We start from the raw sequence: 19,458 nt of genomic DNA on the forward strand, positions 1-19,458 counted from the left end.
TGCTTCCAGTTCTGCCGGCCCCGAGAGCCATTAGGAAGGTACAAGCACTAAAGAGATCCTGAGCAATGCCCATAAAACCTCTGAATCCCTGACAGAATTGATAGCAGACTCTCAGGAGTAACTTCTTATCCAGGCCAGCCTACGCGCGTGCCAACGAGCGTTACAGATTCTGCGTTCGTGGAGACACGGGATCCCTCTCCTTGCAATCGCTGGCTCTGGACGGGGCTCGAGGACCGCAAACCGCGTTAGGGACAGGCTGGGCTCCAAGGGCATCGTCCCCTGCTTCCGGGAAGGGCTCGAAGGCTGCTGCTGGAGTCCTGCCCCCTGGCGAGCCCCCCAGTGTGAGCAGAGCCCCACGGCGCAGGCAGAGCCTGCTGGCAGGAGCAGAGCCCCACAGAGCATGCAGAGCCCCACGGCGCAGGCAGAGCCCCCCGGCAGGAGCAGAGCCCCACAGTGCATGCAGAGCCCCACGGCGCAGGCAGAGCCCCCCGGCAGGAGCAGAGCCCCACAGTGCATGCAGAGCCCCACGGCGCAGGCAGAGCCCCCCGGCAGGAGCAGAGCCCCACAGTGCATGCAGAGCCCCACGGCGCAGGCAGAGCCCACTGGCAGGAGCAGAGCCCCACAGAGCATGCAGAGCCCCACGGCGCAGGCAGAGCCCCCTGGCAGGAGCAGAGCCCCACAGTGCATGCAGAGCCCCACGGCGCAGGCAGAGCCCACTGGCAGGAGCAGAGCCCCACAGTGCATGCAGAGCCCCACGGCGCAGGCAGAGCCCCCTGGCAGGAGCAGAGCCCCACGGAGCATGCAGAGCCCCACGGCGCAGGCAGAGCCCACCGGCGCAGGCAGAGCCTCCCTCCGGCTGCGGGAGCACGGCAGCCGTCCTTGGCGCCTTGCAGCAGTGCGAGCGCAGACCCTGTCTGCACGCGTGTGGGAAGCGGGGTTGGAGGAGAGCGGTCGGTGGCCGGGAGGGTCGGCCCCGTGCTGGGAGCGTGCCCCACGTTTCCGCATCCCCATCCCTGGTGAGTGGAGGGTCCCGGGGCGGGCGCTTTGCTGCTGCTGCCCCTCGGCGGGTTCCCTGGCTGCTCCCGCAGCCCCGGAGCGGGACGGTGCCTGGCACGGGCGAGATGCCTGCTGCAGCGGCGGGGCCCTCTCGGGCCACCACCAGACCTGCATACCCCGAACTGCTGTTTACGTTTGCTTCCTCTTTGGGAACTTTGCTATTGACACAATTTCAAATTCGGCATTTCGGTTTCCATAGCAACTCAATACTTCCATTCTCTGATCATATCAGCTTGCAGTTAGTCAACACGATGTTAGCACCTTCGTTGTTATGGCAACAAAAGACCATTCTCCATCGCTCTGCTGACATTGTTGAGAGAAGGAAGGACCAGACCAGAGGAGAGGGGAGCACGCAGGGAAGCACACCGCAGGAGAGGGGAGCGTGCAGGGGAGCGCGCAGCAGGAGAGAAGAGTGTGCAGGAGGAAAGGGGAGTGTGCAGCAGGAAAGGGGAGTGTGCAGTGAAGCACACAGCAGGACAGGGGAGCGTGCAGCAGGAAACGGGAATGTGCAGCAGGAAAGGGGAGCGTGCAGTGAAGCACACAGCAGGACAGGGGAGCATGCAGCAGGAAAGGGGAATGTGCAGCAGGAAAGGGGAGCATGCAGTGAAGCACACAGCAGGAAAGGGGAGCGTGCAGCAGGAAAGGGGAGTGTGCAGTGAAGCACACAGCAGGACAGGGGAACGGGCAGCAGGAAAGGGGAGAGTGCAGTGAAGCACACAGCAGGAAAGGGGAGCGTGCAGCAGGAAAGGGGAGCGTTCAGTAAAGCACACAGCAGGAAAGGGAGCGTGCAGCAGGAGAGGGAAGCACACAGATGGAGGGTAGCACGCAGAGGAGTGTGCAGCAGGAGCGCAGAGCACAGCAGGAGAGGGGAGCATGCAGAGGAACTTGCAACAGGAGTGCAGCGCGTGCAGCAGGAGCGGGGAGCACGCAGCAGGCGCACAGTGCGTGGCAGGAGCAGGTGGCAAGAGAGGCGAACACATGGCAGCCCTGCTGCGAAGCCCCTGGCGCTCGTGGGCCCTGGCTGCTCCCTCCTCTCCCGGCTGCATCGGCAGCCAGGGTGGCCGCTGCTCCGGCTGCGTGCCCTGGTCCTTGGCTCCCAGCTGGAGCCCGGGGAAGCCCAGCAGGGACATGACAGGAGAGGGGGCCAGCACAGAGCAGACTTTGGGAGAGAGGAAAGCTGCTTCTCCTGCAGAGGTAAAGCGAAGGTCCCAGGGAGCCCTGAGTTTCTGGACGGTGAATGGGGCGCTGCAGAGCTGGGAGCAGAGCTGCGGGTCGCAAGGCCCCATCGGCACAGCAGGACAGACTGACGCCGTCTTCCACGGCGTGACGTGGGCTTCCGTGGGGCTCCCAGAGGAATGTTCCTTCTCTCCCAGCCCCCTCCAAACTGGCATTGTTCCCTTCAGATGGAAACGTATGAGTAACCAAAAGCTTTTTCTAAAGTTCTTTGCTATTCGTTTAATGCTTTTCAAAACGCATGTGTCGGCCATTTGAGTGAGAGCAGTATGAATCTATTAGGCAGCAGCAGATGCAATTCTTGTGTCCCTTATTAGAAGGGATTGGATTCTGAGGTTTAGTGATGTGCAAAGGATTGGACTTTGGAGAGATTAAAATTATTTTCAGCGTTAAGCACAATATTTCTAAGCTAATGCACTCAGTCTTGAATATAGATTCACAGACCAAAAAGATTATAAAACATTAAACCTATGTAAATTCAGCTGTAAATTTATGTTTGAACAAATTCAACAAGAGATTTGACTTGGGGGCTTACAGCAAATAGGTTCTGTTTTTAATGCATGTTGCAGCCTTCAGCTGCAATGCTGTTCTCCCCTTGAAGTCCCACGCCTGCCGAATTACTGGCAGGTCACAGTTGACAGCTCAAGCAATTATACCAGAATGTGTTAATAATGAAATGGAAAATGACTCCACGTTTGTCTTTTCTGAAGACAAAAGCAGATGTTTGCTGCACACTGAAGAGCAGCAGAGAGGGTGATGCTGTCGCAGCAGCTAGCCGCTGCCTCTTCTGGACAGCAGTTGCGGGCAGTCGGCGTCCTTCTCCGCAGCTCTCCAAGCCCCGGGAGCCCTGTGAACTCTTTCCCTTGGTGGGAACGTGGAAAAGCAGTTGACAAAGGCTCCTTTTGAGTGGGATTGCAGGAAACCTGCAATATAGCGAACAAGCTGCCCACACAGAGATAAATGACAGCTGTGACTGAAGGAATAAACAAGATAATCTGGATTTAAATAAACCGCAAGGGGCTTTTGGCAACATGCAAATTCGCAAATTTATAAAATGTATCCTTTGAAAATAAAGAGCTTGTCTGGAGCCAGCAGTTAAGAGCAATTACTGCAGCACGTTTTTCCAGCGAGGGCTTAGAGCTGGCCTTCGCCCCGAGCCGGGACGGTCACGCGGGCTGTCCGCAGAGCAGGGGAGCTGGCCCGTGCGGCCGGCAGCCGCCGCGGCTGCGAGGCGGCAGGAGCCGACGGCGCCGGCACGCGGCGGGTCACGCGCCCGGGTGCCCAGCCCGGGGACGGTGCGTTGCGCGGCGCGGAGGCGTGCGGCGTGCCCCCGCGCAGCCGGCGCCCAGCCCCGGTTCGGCCCTCGCCCGCGCGGGTGGCGCGGGCGGCGCGGGCAGCCGAGGCCGCGTCCCGGCCGGACCCGCCGCCGGGCCGCTCTGCCCGCGTGCGTGGGGCCGGCCGCGGCGCCCGGCGCCTGGGACGGCTCGGGCGAAGCGGCGCCGGCACTGCCGGAGCCGGAGCCGGAGCGCGCCGCGGGGTGCGTGGCGCTGCCCGCGCGGTGCTGGCGCGCGCCCCGGGGCTCCGCGGCGGCGGCGGCCCGGCCGCCCTGGGCTCCTGCGGCGCGAGGCCCCGCAGCGTCCCGGCGCTCTGCAGGGCCGGGCTGCAGGGGCATTTCGCGCCGCTGCCGCCCTTTCCCGCATCCGCCCCACGACCCTGCCCTGAGAGCCGAATCGCCTCCTCTTCCCCTTTTCCTCCATCACCAGTTCCCTGCTGTCTTTCCTCGGTGCCGATCTGCCTATCCACTTCTGTGCATGGCATTAAACACAGTCCTTAAAGGTGGCAACGCTTGCAGGTTATTAGCTCTGCAATTTCTTGGCTCCTGCTTATTGCGATAGCATCATCTGAAGGGGCTGCTGTAATTAATAGTTGGTTCGTTGTTCTTTCATAACCCCCTGGCGTGTTTGTTTTGTACTTGAACATCAGCCACTGTAACTTGCTCCTGCATATTTCTGAGGCATCCCCACCACGGAGGAAAGCCTCAGAGGCATTTTGTTTTTGCAACAGCTTATTGAAACCGTAATTTAAAATAAAAGCTAAGTAAGTTTAATATTAAAGGGAAGACAATAATCTTGCCCTGACCCCAGAGCAGAGGGGAGTAAAAGATTTGTTTACAGAAGTGTCCATGAAGGGGCTTTTGCCATTGCGTCTTGGTTCCTGGCAGGAGCGGAAAATCCCTGCTCCCGAATGACGGCCAGCGCCTGCCAGCTCGCAGGTTGGACAGGCACACCAGGGGGCTGCAGGACAGCAGCAGTGTTTCCCCTCAACTCGGATTGATTTTCATCTCTTTTAAAGCTCTGTCATCTAACACCCCCCCCCCACCCCGGATCATAGTCTCAATCTGTAATACACAGCAAAAAAGGGCTGGTGCAAGCACCGGGTCCTGGTACCTCGTCCCTCATCCTGCCCTGCATGGGTGCACAGCGCCTCGTTCCACAGCCTGCCCGGCACAGGTGCACCGCGCCTCGTCCTGCTGCCTGCCCAGTGCCCTGTCCCTCATCCTGCCCGGCACAGGTGCACCGCGCCTCGTCCTGCAGCCTGCCCAGTGCCCTGTCCCTCATCCTGCCCGGCACAGGTGCACCGCGCCTCGTCCTGCTGCCTGCCCAGTGCCCTGTCCCTCATCCTGCCCGGCACAGGTGCACCGCGCCTCGTCCTGCAGCCTGTCCAGTGCCCTGTCCCTCATCCTGCCCGGCACAGGTGCACCGCGCCTCGTCCTGCTGCCTGTCCAGTGCCCTGTCCCTCATCCTGCCCGGCACAGGTGCACCGCGCCTCGTCCTGCTGCCTGCCCAGTGCCCTGTCCCTCATCCTGCCCTGCACAGGTGCACCGCGCCTCGTCCTGCTGCCTGCCCAGTGCCCTGTCCCTCATCCTGCCCGGCACAGGTGCACCGCGCCTCGTCCTGCAGCCTGCCCAGTGCCCTGTCCCTCATCCTGCCCGGCACAGGTGCACCGCGCCTCGTCCTGCTGCCTGCCCAGTGCCCTGTCCCTCATCCTGCCCTGCACAGGTGCACCGCGCCTCGTCCTGCTGCCTGCCCAGTGCCCTGTCCCTCATCCTGCCCGGCACAGGTGCACCGCGCCTCGTCCTGCAGCCTGCCCAGTGCCCTGTCCCTCATCCTGCCCTGCACAGGTGCACCGCGCCTCGTCCTGCTGCCTGCCCAGTGCCCTGTCCCTCATCCTGCCCGGCACAGGTGCACCGCGCCTCGTCCTGCTGCCTGCCCAGTGCCCTGTCCCTCATCCTGCCCGGCACAGGTGCACCGCGCCTCGTCCTGCTGCCTGCCCAGTGCCTTGTCCCTCATCCTGCCCTGCACAGGTGCACCGCGCCTCGTCCTGCTGCCTGCCCAGTGCCCTGTCCCTCATCCTGCCCGGCACAGGTGCACCGCGCCTCGTCCTGCTGCCTGCCCAGTGCCCTGTCCCTCATCCTGCCCGGCACAGGTGCACCGCGCCTCGTCCTGCAGCCTGCCCAGTGCCCTGTCCCTCATCCTGCCCGGCACAGGTGCACCGCGCCTCGTCCTGCTGCCTGCCCAGTGCCCTGTCCCTCATCCTGCCCGGCACAGGTGCACCGCGCCTCGTCCTGCTGCCTGCCCAGTGCCTTGTCCCGCAGCCTGCCCGGCACGGGGTGCAGAAAGGCTGCAGGGCAGGACAAGGGTCCGGGTTGAGGAACAAGTGCCATGGACATACTGCTGGGAGCATCTATCTCCTGCCGGTGCTGGGAGCCAGCTGACATCTGCACCGAGCCTCTGGTGTCAGAGGCCAGAAGCGCCCGGCTGCCGGAGGCATCCTGCCGGACAGGAGCCCGGTGTGAGATGGGTTACACGAGCCTGCAAGCTGCCGGCGTGGCCAGACCGTCATGCCGCAGCAGCAGCGCGAAGCAGCCCGAGCGACAGTGGCGAGCCCGAGGTCCTTCCCTGCTGGCCCGGGCTCTGGGCAGATGCCTCCGCAGCGGCGCTGCTCCGAGCCGGAGCAGGAGCAGCCAGGGCAGGCCTGGCCCAGGCGATGGCGAGGGTCAGCCCGATGGTGACAGTGGTCCCCTTGGGCCCTGTCGTCCGTGAGTCCGTCACGCGCAGTCCACCTGGGCTCTTAGTGTCTCCTAATCACCGCGCTTGGACATTTAACAGCCGCTGCCAGCGTGTCTGACTCAGAAGAGAATGCACCAGCCAGTTTTGCCTGTGCCAGGCCCGCCTTTTACTCGGACAGTCGTGGAGGAAAACAGGTCATCCCGCTGGAGACAGCACACGTGTGCGCGGTGCTGCTGCGCGCCGCCGCGGAGTCGAGCCCCGCCGGGTAGCGGCGCTCTGTGCTGCCCGGCCGCCCACCGCTGGGCTTTGCCACGCTGCTGCTCTGGTTAGGCAGCACGCAGCATGCAGAAAGGCCTGGACGTGGCGGTGCATATTACTCACGCCCGGGGCTGTAGAGGCGGGGAAGGGGGTACTAAAACATCCTGCTGCAGGTTGCCTAATCTTTAGCCGTAAGGATCAGGGTGGAAGGAGACGTGGGCAGAGCAGTGCCACGGTCTGGTCCTTGCGCCTTCCGCGGGGCTGCTGTTCCTGAGCAGTGTCAAAGTGCGGGTCTCCGGCGGGAGAGCTGCCCACCACCGCCCGGGCTGCAGGGCTCTCGCCCACGGCTGCTGGCGCCGCTGCCCCGGCTCGCTGCAGCGTCTGTGCAGGACAGCAGGCAGCAGGAAAGAGCGGACTGCGGTTTGCATGTGATAGGATGAGTTAAAAAGGAAATGCATGGGAATGGCTATAAATGACAATAAAACAGCTATTTTGTACAGCGAGGAACAGAAGAGTAAATGCATTGATTTTGGTAATTAATCGTTCAATAGAAATCTGTTCTGGGAGTGCCCTGGGCAAAGTCCCAGGCTGGAGGAGCCTTTGCTCTGTGGATCAGCTCTTTGCCCGGTTCCTCAACTGTGTTTCGGGGCTGCTCAGTGACTGCGCCAGGACCGTGCTGGGGATGGTTTCTGGCTGGGTTATCCCACCGACTGTGGTGGCTTCCAGAAATGTCTTTGTCCCCTGCTGCCTGTGTGCTCCAGGCCTGAGTCACCAGAGTGTCGGTTTTCAGCACTGGATAGGGAATATTTTAGCAGCCAGGCCAAACCGTTGCCTTTCCTGACCTTCCAAGAATGCTATATGGAAGGAGAAAATTTTGTTATACCAATGCAGCTGGCATGGCTTTGCTCCCGTGCAAGAGTCCCCTCCCTTGTGTGAGGACCAGGACCGATGCAAGATTAACACGAGGCTGTAATACCGTGCTGTCACTGCAACAGCCGTCTGGGATTCGTATCCGCCAGACGCTGGCGGATCTCGCTCGACCTCCTCCATCACACGGGACAATCGGATCCCACGCTCCTCGGTGCATCTCGGCCTAGAGACTCGGGCTGCGTGTGTCAGGAGCGGAGTCAGCCAGGCGTGAGGGGCAGAAGCGCTGCCAGGAGCAACCCCGTGGCCGCAGGCTGCTGCTGCCCCAGCTGTCGTTCAGTAACTGGGGAAGATGATTGAGCCCCCACAGCTGAGCATGGTTAGAGCAAACCCTCATCTGCCAGGAGAGCCTGATAACAGGAAGTGGCAGAGACCTCGTTTCCATGCAGAAATTCTGGAAAAAGCGCCCTGACTCCCGTCTTCCTGATGGAGCTGCTGCCATCCCCGCAGCCCTGCTCCAGGTCCCATCTCCGTGCGCGGCGCTTTCCTCTGCAGCTCCCGCACGAAGCAACCTCTGCGCAGCGGTCTGTGACTTGGGGCTCCCGGAGGCAGTGATATGGAGAGCCCCAAAGGGTGCTGCCTTCCCACAGGATTGCTAAATCTGGGTGCCGGATCCCCCACGGGAACGCCAGCCTTGAATTCCACAGTCTCCTGGTGCTTGCACCCTCTTAATTTGTTCGGGCGTTCCTCTAAGGGAAGGGCGGCTTCCTGCCGTGTCCCCGCCGCTCCAGCGCGCGGTCGGGCGATCCGCCTTTGCGGCACGCCCCTGCAGATAGCCTAGCGCAGGGACGCTGCCGAAGCGCGGGGCAAAGCAGCGCGGCGGCGGGGGCGGCGGCGCTGAGCCCGGCGGGCCGGTGCAGCGGCTGTGCCGCGCCGGGCGCCGCGGGCCGCTCCGGCACCCGCCCGTTACGAGGCTTTGGAAGAGGCTATAACGCACCGACGGAGGAGACTGCTTTATGCCTTCCGGCTTGCTATGATAATCTTGAACTGGGGGCAGCTGGGAAAAGCATTTACCTCTCCGTTTTCTTAGATATAAATGCTATCTTGGCTGCAGTTTCATTTTACAATATGGTAATGTGCTATCCAGGAAAGTCTTGCTACGTGCTAATTTATCCGGTAGGCAAATTCCTTTTGGCTAATAAAAGTGCTTGCACAGGAAGCTCAAAACCCAGCAGCAATTAATTATTGACAGAGCATGTGAATTAGAGATAAAAGAAAAGTCATTCTTTCTCGCACACAAGATAGTAAATAAATTTAATTATTGTACTAGAAGCAAGGGATCTTATTCTGTATTAAGTTTTATTAGCTGAGACATTTAAAAGCATGTCATCATAACAAAAAGGTCTTGTGTAATCCTAACTGCACCACTCTGGTACAAGGCTCTGAAGTGAATAGACTTAATTGAGCAAATGGAAGCAGATGGCTTGCTGAGCAGACAGGTATTGTACAGGTTTATTGTCAATTAACTTGTGTCTACATGTGCCTATGGCAAATTCACTGTACAATGTGCTACCAAGGCTGATTTCACACCTCAGGTCCCCACCGGGCCCGAGGAAAGAGGGGTTGATGTGGGGCATGCGGGTCCAGCGTCCCTCCTCTCCACGTCCTGCCAATCCTGGTGTCTCTGCGGCAGGGGCAGCCAGCGCTAACCTCTCCCCTCTCCTCCTCTCCTCCTGCACAGGAGCGTGATGCCCAAGACCCTGGAGGGCCAGATCACCATGGAGAAGACCCCCAGCTACTTCGTGACCAACGAGGCGCCCAAGCGCATTCACTCCATGGCTAAGGACACCAAGCTGATCGTGGTGGTGAGGAACCCGGTCACCCGGGCCATCTCGGACTACACGCAGACGCTCTCCAAGAAGCCGGAGATCCCCACCTTCGAGGTGCTCGCCTTCAAGAACCGGACCCTGGGGCTGATCGACGCCTCCTGGAGCGCGATCCGCATTGGGATCTATGCTCTGCACCTGGAGAACTGGCTCCAGTATTTCCCGCTGTCCCAAATTCTTTTTGTCAGTGGTGAGAGGCTCATCACTGACCCAGCTGGGGAAATGGCCAAGGTTCAGGATTTCTTAGGCCTCAAGAGGATTGTAACAGAGAAACATTTTTATTTTAATAAAACCAAGGGGTTCCCCTGTCTAAAGAAGCCGGAGGACAGCAGTGCTCCCCGGTGCTTGGGCAAGTCCAAGGGTCGAACTCACCCCAGAATAGACCCAGATGTCATCCACAGACTGCGCAAGTTTTACAAACCTTTCAATGTTATGTTTTACCAAATGACAGGCCAAGATTTTGAGTGGGAGCGGGAAGAAAGTGATAAGTAGAACCAAGAAATCAGGAAGAAAGCTCTTTCCTTTGGAGATGCGAATCATTAAGAGACCCAAAACTCCCCCGGGGCTACAGTCTCGCTCTGGTAAGAACGAGACTCTTGCGCTTAGAGATTTGTCACCTCTAGGGCGCACTGGGGCCCAGGCTCTCCCCTCCCGCTGCGTGAAGGGTCAGGGAATGGGTGGGAAGAGAAGCTGGAGGGAACCGAGCGCACAGGGCGAGGGGATGCCTCGTGCTGACCTTCGGCGGCAGTCCACCCCATGTAACCGGGCTGGTGGGACTGGCATGTCCTGCCACTGCAGCTAAGCATGATGGTGGCTCGCAAAATCCAGCAGCAACAAGACAAACCAGTAGATTTGATTTCTCCTGCCCCAGCTTTTAGTTCTGCCTGCACAGCAGCATCAGAGCTGGTAAATTCACGTGCACACACTCGTGTTCATGAGTGGAAGGAATAAAGCCAGTTATGCTGCAAAGGAACTATGTACAGAAACTTCATTTGCACCAGATGTTCCAGTTACTTGTTGCACTAAAACTAGTATTTACCAAGTGCCACAAAAACCCTTTGGCCCCAACTCTTCTCTCGCTGCTGGGGGTAATTCCACTAGCAGAAGAGAATTGTTTCTGATTTACTTGGCTGCTCAGTAGATCAGAATTGGGGCCTTCCCCTGAATCCACCCATGCTCCTCTAGAAAACCATGTCCTAACACCATTCTCAGGCCCTGGCCCAGCGCAATCCGGCAGCCGCCACACAGCGAGGCTGCTGGAGACAGCCCAGCGTGCCTATGCAGCGTGTCCCACTGGGGCAGCTCGTTCCTGGAAACAGGTTTGTCCCTGGGCATGAGGTTGTTCCTGCAGATCCGAGGTGCCAGGGCGGGAGGAGGTAAAACCTTACGGTACGTCTAGGTAGGTGCGTGATGCCTGGCACCGACCTGACTGCAGGGTCCTGGGACCACCACTCACTTGGACACCAGAGCTCTGCTGCTTACCACTGACAGCTAGGTCTGCAAAAGCATGAAGCAGCCTTAGTCTTCACTTCAGAATCAGTAACAAAAAAGCAATTAATTCCCAGTGTGAGTACTGGTCTGCACAAAATGTGTGCTTTCTAATGGAAATGACCATGTTGAACATCCAACCAAATTTGCAAATCCTGGTAGAAACTATCAAATAAACCTGTATCACAGCTGCATCCCCCAGCAGTGCCATGTGAGCTGCGTGCTGGGATCAGTGCAGAGCAGGCAGCAGGGCTTGGATGCAGCTGCCCTGTTTCCCAGGCCTGTTACTGAGAGACAAACACTAAGCGCAGTAACAAGGAGAAGGGTGCAGAGCTGCCCTCGCCGAAGTGCTGCCGTCCTCGGGGTGGTTTCCAAGGCCAATTGAACACGTTTTTTTTTCCTTCCAAAGAGTGGTGGTGAGCCACCTTCAGGGCAGAGCACAGCGGTGTTTGTCTCCTGGCTCCTTGAAGATGCCAGGTCCCTGGTGCTCCAAAGCAGCCGGGATGCAGCTTAAGATTTCTCTGGGGAAACCAACACTCAGTTTTGATTAAGGTGGCGAGAAATCCTTATTGATCCAGCTAACCAAATGAAATCATTGCTATGCTAGGTAACAAGCTGCACCTGCTTTGTGTTTCACGGTCTGTCCTGTGGTTCACTACAACGTAAAGTGGTGCTGGTGCCTTGGGCTGGGTAAAACTCAGCGGGAAAATTAACACTGTGGACCATGCTGGAGAGGCATCACAGAAGTCCCTGCTAAAGTAATGTCAGTTCCCATTGGCCTGATCAGATTTCAAAACAGCTCCCGATGTAAAACAGTTTTTCAAAGATCTGCAAGCCCCAAAATTATTACATAAAAATTGGAAGTATGTAATAGGAATATCTTTAAATTGTTTCATGTGTTGTTAAAATGTCATTTCATCTCCTAAGTGAAAACTGTTGCTATACACCTTGTACAAGATGATTAGTGAATTCGGTTGGGGACAAGGGCATTCCTTCCAGACCCACTAAGCAGCTCCTCGCCCGCGGGACGTGCAGGACGGTTTCTTCCTTTGCAATGCGGTGCAGCCCTGAGGCCATGGCAGACTTGGACCTGCTGGAGCCGTGCACAGCCCAGGGGCACCTGGGACCAGCAGATCCCACCGGAGGCATGTTGCTCTGTCCTGGCTCGTGACCATGGGTGTCGGTGGTGATCAGTGTGGTGCTGGGCATCTCCAGACCAAAGCTTGGACGCTCTCCACCCCTATCCACAGCCTACGCAGGAGAGGTTTTGCTCCGAGCAAGGACTTTGAGCTTAGAAGAGCCTCTGAAAACCCAGCCCAGCCCAGCAGGTTCCCCTGTGTGTGCAGCCCCAGTGCACGCCTTGCACCATGCAGCCCTGGTGTGCATGTTGGGGCGTGCAGCCCTAGTGCACACGCTGCACCGTGAAGCCCCAGGGTGCACATTGTGCCCCGGACCCGGTGTGCGTGTTGCTCCGTGAAGCCCCGGTGTTTGCTGTGCCGTGTTTTGCTGTGCAGCCTCGGGGTGTGCGTTGTGCCTTGCAGCCTTGGGGTGCACGTTGGGTCCTGGTGGCTGCAGTGGCAGTGGGCTAGCGGCTGTGCTGGATGACGAGCGGGGTGGGAAGCAGGGCCACGCCACAGCAGTCTCCTGCTTTGCTTTCTTCTTGCCATAGATCCAGAGGTTTATTTTTCACATGGGATACAATGTGGGCGAGGAGGCCCCACTCCGCAGTGGGGTGCAGGGCCACGTGGCTCCTCCTGCTGGGCGCTGTGGGGCCGGGGGCATCGGCTCCAGCGCTCTGATCCAACGCGGCTTTGGTCTGTTTCTAGAAAGGGAGACTAACTCCGTCCACCACCTCTCCACGTGCCGTGCTGCGTGTCCCCCATTGCTAATGCAGGGACTTGACAGAGGAATTATTTTCTATCTGGCCAGCAAGTGGCCTGCTAAAAGAGAAAGAGTCAGGATAATAATCCTTTTTTAAAAAAAAACTATTCAAATGTCAGCATTACAATACACAGAAAATTGAATTTTGTATTTGATTTCAATTAGCAAAGCATAAATTATATTTAATTTTATACACAGACTGGGTGATTCATTGTTCTGGAAAAGCTGGTTCGGAGCCTGCAAATGCGGAGCCGGTCCTTTCTGAAACCGGGCGGCCGCGCTGCGCCTCCCGCGGCCCTGCCTGCCCCGGCACGCTGCGGCACCAGCCCTAAAGCCCTGCGGCAGCCGCAACCGTTCTTGCCGGTGCCGCGGGCTGCAGGCCAGGCGTGGGGCTGCACACGAGGGGGGTCCCAGCCCCCCGGCGCCGGGCAGCGGCGCTTGGCCAAGGGCAGCAGCGGGATCCCCCCAGGGCGGCCAGGGGCAGCTGGAGCCGTGCTCACGCGGGGCAACGGCGCAGCGAGCCTTCAGCCTCATACCCGAAGAGTGGGAGGGACGGAGATGGGGATGGGGATGGGGATGGGATGGGGACAGGGATGGAGATGGGGACAGGAATGGGGATGGAGATGGGAATGGGGACAGGGAGGGGGACATGGGGATGCGGATGGGGATGGGGTTGCAGATGGAGATGGTGGCAGGGATGGGGATGGGGACGGGGATGGGGATGGGACAGGGTTAGGGACGATCCCTCTCGCAGCTTGAACCAGAGCTCCAGGGCCACAACAAACAACCCTGAGCCATGCCAGGAAAACGCCACTTGCTGCTGATCACAGATAAATCACTGCATAATAAAAGGAGAGAGAGGGCTGGCTGCCAGGGAAAGAAATTAGGGAGAAAATGTTTTTATTTTATTTTGTGCGCACAATTCCCTGCCAGTTTGAAAAAAGCTATTTCATAGCACAGCCTTATTGTATCATCTGATAAAACCACTGCAAAACTTTTATCAACAAAATTAGGAAGTAGTGAACTATAAAATTGCTAATTATTTTCTAGTAAATTTACTTTTAAATAACTTTAGACACCAATTACAGGCATCATTAAGCACCATTAACACTGGGTATATTTACCAAACAAGGATGGAATACTTAATATTCAAATCAAGATCATTTTGGTGTAGATTTTGCTGTTTGGAAAGCAGTCCCCTCTTACCAGATGTTTAAAAAGTCATCGGAAGATCAATTACATCTGAAATTCAGTCAGATTTCTAATGTTTGAATTATGCAATTAGACTACAGTGCCGGCCCTTGGAACAAGTATCTGTCTACGTTAGTGCAGAGGAGCCGGCCGCGGGGCTCTGGATGCTCCCAGCACAGGCCGGGGAGGGAGGGACAAGCTCCTCGCTCAAGCCCGGAGCGTGTGGGCGCTGGCTGCACCGCGGGGCGGCCGTCAGGGCATGCAGCCCCCGGCCTGCCGCAACCTTGGCCCCAGCACAGCCCTGGCCCCAGTGCAGCCCTGGCCCGCGTGCAGCCTTGGCCCGGGTGCAGCCTTGGCCCGGGTGCAGCCCTGGCACCAGTGCAGCCCTTGGCCCAGTGCAGCCCTTGCCCCAGCGCAGCCCTTGGCCCAGTGCAGCCCTGGCCCCACCACAGCCCTTGCCCCACCACAGCCCTTGCCCCAGCGCAGCCCTGGCCCGGGTGCAGCCCTGGCCCGGGTGCAGCCTTGGCCCGGGTGCAGCCCTGGCACCAGTGCAGCCCTTGCCCCAGCGCAGCCCTGGCCTGGGTGCAGCCTTGGCCCGGGTGCAGCCCTGGCAGCAGTGCAGCCCTTGGCCCAGTGCAGCCCTGGCCCGGGTGCAGCCTTGGCCCGGGTGCAGCCCTGGCACCAGTGCAGCCCTTGGCCCAGTGCAGCCCTTGCCCCAGCGCAGCCCTGGCCCAGCGCAGCCCTGGCCCGGGTGCAGCCCTGGCCCCAGCGCAGCCCTTGGCCCAGTGCAGCCCTTGCCCCACCACAGCCCTTGGCCCAGCGCAGCCCTGGCCCGGGTGCAGCCCTGGCCCAGGTGCAGCCTTTGCCTCAGTGCAACCCTTGCCCCAGCGCAGCCCTGGCCCGGGTGCAGCCCTTGCCCCACCACAGCCCTTGCCCCAGCGCAGCCCTGGCCTGGGTGCAGCCCTGGCCCGGGTGCAGCCCTTGCCCCAGCGCATCCCTGGCCTGGGTGCAGCCCTGGCCCGGGTGCAGCCCTGGCCCGGGTGCAGCCCTTGCCCCACCACAGCCCTTGCCCCAGCGCAGCCCTGGCCCGGGTGCAGCCCTTGCCCCAGTGCAGCCCTGGCCCGGGTGCAGCCCTTGCCCCAGTGCAGCCCTGGCCTGGGTGCAGCCCTGGCCCGGGTGCAGCCTTGGCCCAGGTGCAGCCCTGGCACCAGTGCAGCCCTTGGCCCAGTGCAGCCCTGGCCCGGGTGCAGCCTTGGCCCGGGTGCAGCCCTTGCCCCACCACAGCCCTGGCCCAGTGCAGCCCTGGCCTGGGTGCAGCCCTGGCCCAGGTGCAGCCTTTGCCTCAGTGCAACCCTGGCCGCAGCGCAGCCCTGGCCCCAGCGCAGCCCTTGCCCCAGTGCAGCCCTCGCTCCATTGCAGCCTAGTCCACAGTGTCAGGGTGCTGCCGACAGACCCACAGCCCTCAGCTCCCCAGCCCCCTGCCACCCCTGCTGCCTCCCATCAGCCTCCCAGCACCACGGCAGGTCCGGCACTGGACCTGTGTCCTGCTGCTCTGGACAGGGACATGCTTTTAATTGGATGTTGCCAGGCGGCTGTCAGAAAGCTGGCTGTAAAGTTGTTACCCGCTCCCAGTTTCCTGCTGTTATCTTTGACATCCTCATTATTTATTAACTGCCCTGAATCCAACAGGCTGCCAGTGATGCCGAGATGCTATTATTATGCAGGGTCGATATCCTGCCTGCCTTCCAAGGTCACATCCTCCAGGATGTCTTGCAAACTAGATTGACGAGGTACCAGCAAAGAAGCAACATGTTCTATATACGCTGATGCCAGGTTTCAAACACAGCCCTTTAGCTAAGGATAACACACCAGATTATAAGAGCTGTAGCTTGCTGCTCTTCCCTATTCTGTGCGCAGCACTGAAGTTTCTGCACCTAGCTCAGCAGCTACGGGAAAGCAGAGCGTCAGGCAAGAGCTCCAGCCATTAGTTTTCAGGTAACAGACGAAAGAGTTTTTCCCTAAAATCAGAGCCTTGGGAGAAGACAACATAGAGATTATTTGGATGGTCAGGTTGCAAAACCATACTGGCCTGTTATCACTTCGTCAGCATGAATAAACTCCTTCCTCCAGCATGAATGCATTACTGTGCTCAGTGCCAACAGGGTGCAACTTCCAAAAGCATCAAAACAAACCTACACCCTCGCTTTTCCCTAGCTTTGATGACACTTTCTGCTTTGTTTTTTTTTCTTTTTTCCTTTTTTCCTTTCTGAACTCAGAAACTGTCCCCCTGTGAGTCATTGACTAGAAAAAAAAATCTGATTAGAAGTCTTGCTGCCTTTTAAGAAACTCTTCTGGGGACAGGTAAAAGACCTGAATTCCGGGGACACTTCATTATTACTTTACAAGACCAACAGCGATATTTTGGAAATTTTCAGGAGTAACACAAAGCCTAGTAGCCCGGCAGATATGAGCGCTTGCCCACATGCATCTCCTGTGGGGACAGAGGCTACCAGAGCAGCAGGCTTTTGCAGAGCCAGATTTATGTACAAATCGGAATTTCTGCTGTAAACTAGCGATTCACTGGGATGGGGGAGCAGGGAGAGGCGGGTGGGCTCTTCTGCCTCAGGGTTCCTGCTCTTGCAGCGTGACACAGACCTGGAAAAAGGCAGATGTGCTTGTGAGGTGAGCCTGGAACAAGGCTTCCACTGCACACAGCAGGGGTTTGCTGACTCGTCCCTGGCGCTGCTGGAACTCCGGCTCGACCGCTGGGTCCCCAAGCAAAGGAGAGTCAACGCAAGGAGGAGCAGCGGCAAGCAGGGAGGCGGCGGGCCTCGGCCGGCGCTGCGGCAGCCGGGCCCGGCGCAGCGGGACGGAGGGACATGGCTCTGCCGGGGCAGCCGCCTTCGCCCCCGCCGCGGGCTGAAAGAGAAACCGGCCTGAAAGGTCTGAAAGGCACCAGAGTTGTTTCAGCATCACGTTTTGGGACTGAAGTCACTATGTGCAGAGAGACGTATGGGTAGCTGAAGGACAGAATTAATATGGTAAGTAATCCTTTCCCTTTAGCAATATCTTTTTGCATGAAATAATGATTTAATGTCTAACTTCTTCCAACACATGCGTTTCCTCGTAACAAACACTTGTACAGTACGCAACTATTTGTTTCAAGGCAGAAAGCAGGGCGCATTGGGGGCTCTACTCTGACGAGCTGTCCGTGCAGAGATTTTCATGCCTCATGGGAAACACGGAAAAATTTTTATTAGGAGACAATTTCTTTCCATTTAACCCATTCTTCATGGTTCTCCCTCGTTCGTTACGACGAAGGACGCCCGCATGGCTGTGGGTCTTGCCGGCCCCTCGGTGCGTGGGGCTCTCTAGGACGCGCAGGGGCTGCACGCTCGGCTCGCAGACCACGTCCTGCGCGGGAGAGCTCCTGCAGCCGCTGCCCCGCGCCCTCCCCAGCCCGGCTCCGCTCGCCGCACGCCACCCCGCAGCGCCGAGCCACTCCGGTCACCCGCGACCCTCCCCGGACGTCTGCTCCCGCGGGCTGGAGGAGCGGAGGACGTTGGCGACACGGCGGGCACCGCGGGCACCCGAGGTGGCAGCGCTGCCGGCTGCGCGCCCGGGCGGACGCGCCTCGTCCCGCCTGCCCCTCCGCAAGGCTCCCGACGGCGGGCGCGGAGCTCGGTCCTGCGTGCCGCCGCCCGGGCGGACGCGCCTCGTCCCGCCTGCCCCTCCGCAAGGCTCCCGACGGCGGGCGCGGAGCTCGGTCCTGCGTGCCGCCGCCCGGGCGGACGCGCCTCGTCCCGCCTGCCCCTCCGCAAGGCTCCCGACGGCGGGCGCGGAGCTCGGTCCTGCGTGCGGCCGCCCGGGCGGTCGCGCCTCGTCCCGCCTGCCCCTCCGCAAGGCTCCCGACGGCAGGCGCGGAGCTCGGTCCTGCGTGCCGCCGCCCGGGCGGACGCGCCTCGTCCCGCCTGCCCCTCCGCAAGGCTCCCGACGGCGGGCGCGGAGCTCGGTCCTGCGTGCGGCCGCCCGGGCGGTCGCGCCTCGTCCCGCCTGCCCCTCCGCAAGGCTCCCGACGGCAGGCGCGGAGCTCGGTCCTGCGTGCCGCCGCCCGGGCGGTCGCGCCTCGTCCCGCCTGCCCCTCCGCAAGGCTCCCGACGGCGGGCGCGGAGCTCGGTCCTGCGTGCCGCCGCCCGGGCGGTCGCGCCTCGTCCCGCCTGCCCCTCCGCAAGGCTCCCGACGGCAGGCGCGGAGCTCGGTCCTGCGTGCCGCCGCCCGGGCGGTCGCGCCTCGTCCCGCCTGCCCCTCCGCAAGGCTCCCGACGGCGGGCGCGGAGCTCGGTCCTGCGTGCCGCCGCCCGGGCGGTCGCGCCTCGTCCCGCCTGCCCCTCCGCAAGGCTCCCGACGGCGGGCGCGGAGCTCGGTCCTGCGTGCGGCCGCCCGGGCGGTCGCGCCTCGTCCCGCCTGCCCCTCCGCAAGGCTCCCGACGGCGGGCGCGGAGCTCGGTCCTGCGTGCCGCCGCCCGGGCGGTCGCGCCTCGTCCCGCCTGCCCCTCCGCAAGGCTCCCGACGGCGGGCGCGGAGCTCGGTCCTGCGTGCCGCCGCCCGGGCGGTCGCGCCTCGTCCCGCCTGCCCCTCCGCAAGGCTCCCGACGGCGGGCGCGGAGCTCGGTCCTGCGTGCCGCCGCCCGGGTGGCTCCCCGCGGTGCTCGAAGGCGCAATCCCAGGTGCCAACACCGCCCCAAGAAACGGGCTTTCCTCCAGCGGTGCCCATGCTTAGCACGCTGATCCAGGTAACCAGAGATGTCTGCATAACGAGGGCAGACGGCACATCTGGCAATTTCCCACCCAGCTGACAGAGATAAACCGTTACAAACGCCCCTGTTAACAGCACATCATCCTTCAGAGCTTGCTGTGGTGCCCGTGGGGGGAGCTATGCGGTGTGTGGCTGTGCGCCCCGGCGGCACGATGGCCGCGCGCCCCGTCCTCCGCAGAGGCGTTCCCGCGGGGAACAGGGGCCTCCAAAGCCAAACCACACCGGGCAGCCCATCCAGGGTGGCTGCCTGGCCCGGCCACGCGCCGGACCCTTTCCTGGGGCGCTGACGTCTCCGGCTGCCTCCCCAGCCACATCCGCCCTGGTGGGGCAGGGACTGCGCTCGGCGCCGCGGTCTCACGGCAGCAGATGAACTTTTCCTGGCATGTCGCAAGCAGCTGAAGTTAAATCTCGTTTAATGAGAAAAAGCTAATGGGTGATTTTTACTTTTATCTTAGAAATCTATCTGGAGAATAAGGTGCAGTTAATGAAAGCAATGAGGAATATGCAGGTCAGTGAGGGTGACTGCGCTCCCCTCTTGGGAGATTTCATGAGCACAGTAAGTGACTGCAAACAAGTCTTTGGACAGATTTTGCCTTTCTCATGGAATCTTTCCAGTCGTGTGATGGTTTCCTGGATGTCGGACCCTCCAATTAATATTTTAAAGGTTTTTACTTTGTCTATGAACATTCTAAGCCTGACCTGCAGCTTTTGTCAG

At 60.0% G+C, this 19,458-nt stretch overlaps 1 protein-coding gene across 1 annotated transcript in view; it reads left to right on the plus strand.

Annotated features, from left to right (window-relative positions):
- The window catches only part of HS3ST4 (heparan sulfate-glucosamine 3-sulfotransferase 4), a 59,523-nt gene extending 49,092 nt beyond the window's left edge, over positions 1 to 10,431 (plus strand). Inside the window, exon 2 of the mRNA XM_062588553.1 lies at positions 9,226 to 10,431. Within this exon, the coding sequence (XP_062444537.1) occupies positions 9,226 to 9,862 (637 nt within the window). The 3' untranslated portion in view covers positions 9,863 to 10,431. The remainder of the gene's footprint in view (positions 1 to 9,225) is intronic.
- Positions 10,432 to 19,458: the final 9,027 nt, after the last annotated feature.

The sequence above is a fragment of the Rhea pennata genome, chromosome 15 (assembly GCF_028389875.1).
Source record: "Rhea pennata isolate bPtePen1 chromosome 15, bPtePen1.pri, whole genome shotgun sequence".
Lineage (NCBI taxonomy): Eukaryota > Metazoa > Chordata > Aves > Rheiformes > Rheidae > Rhea > Rhea pennata.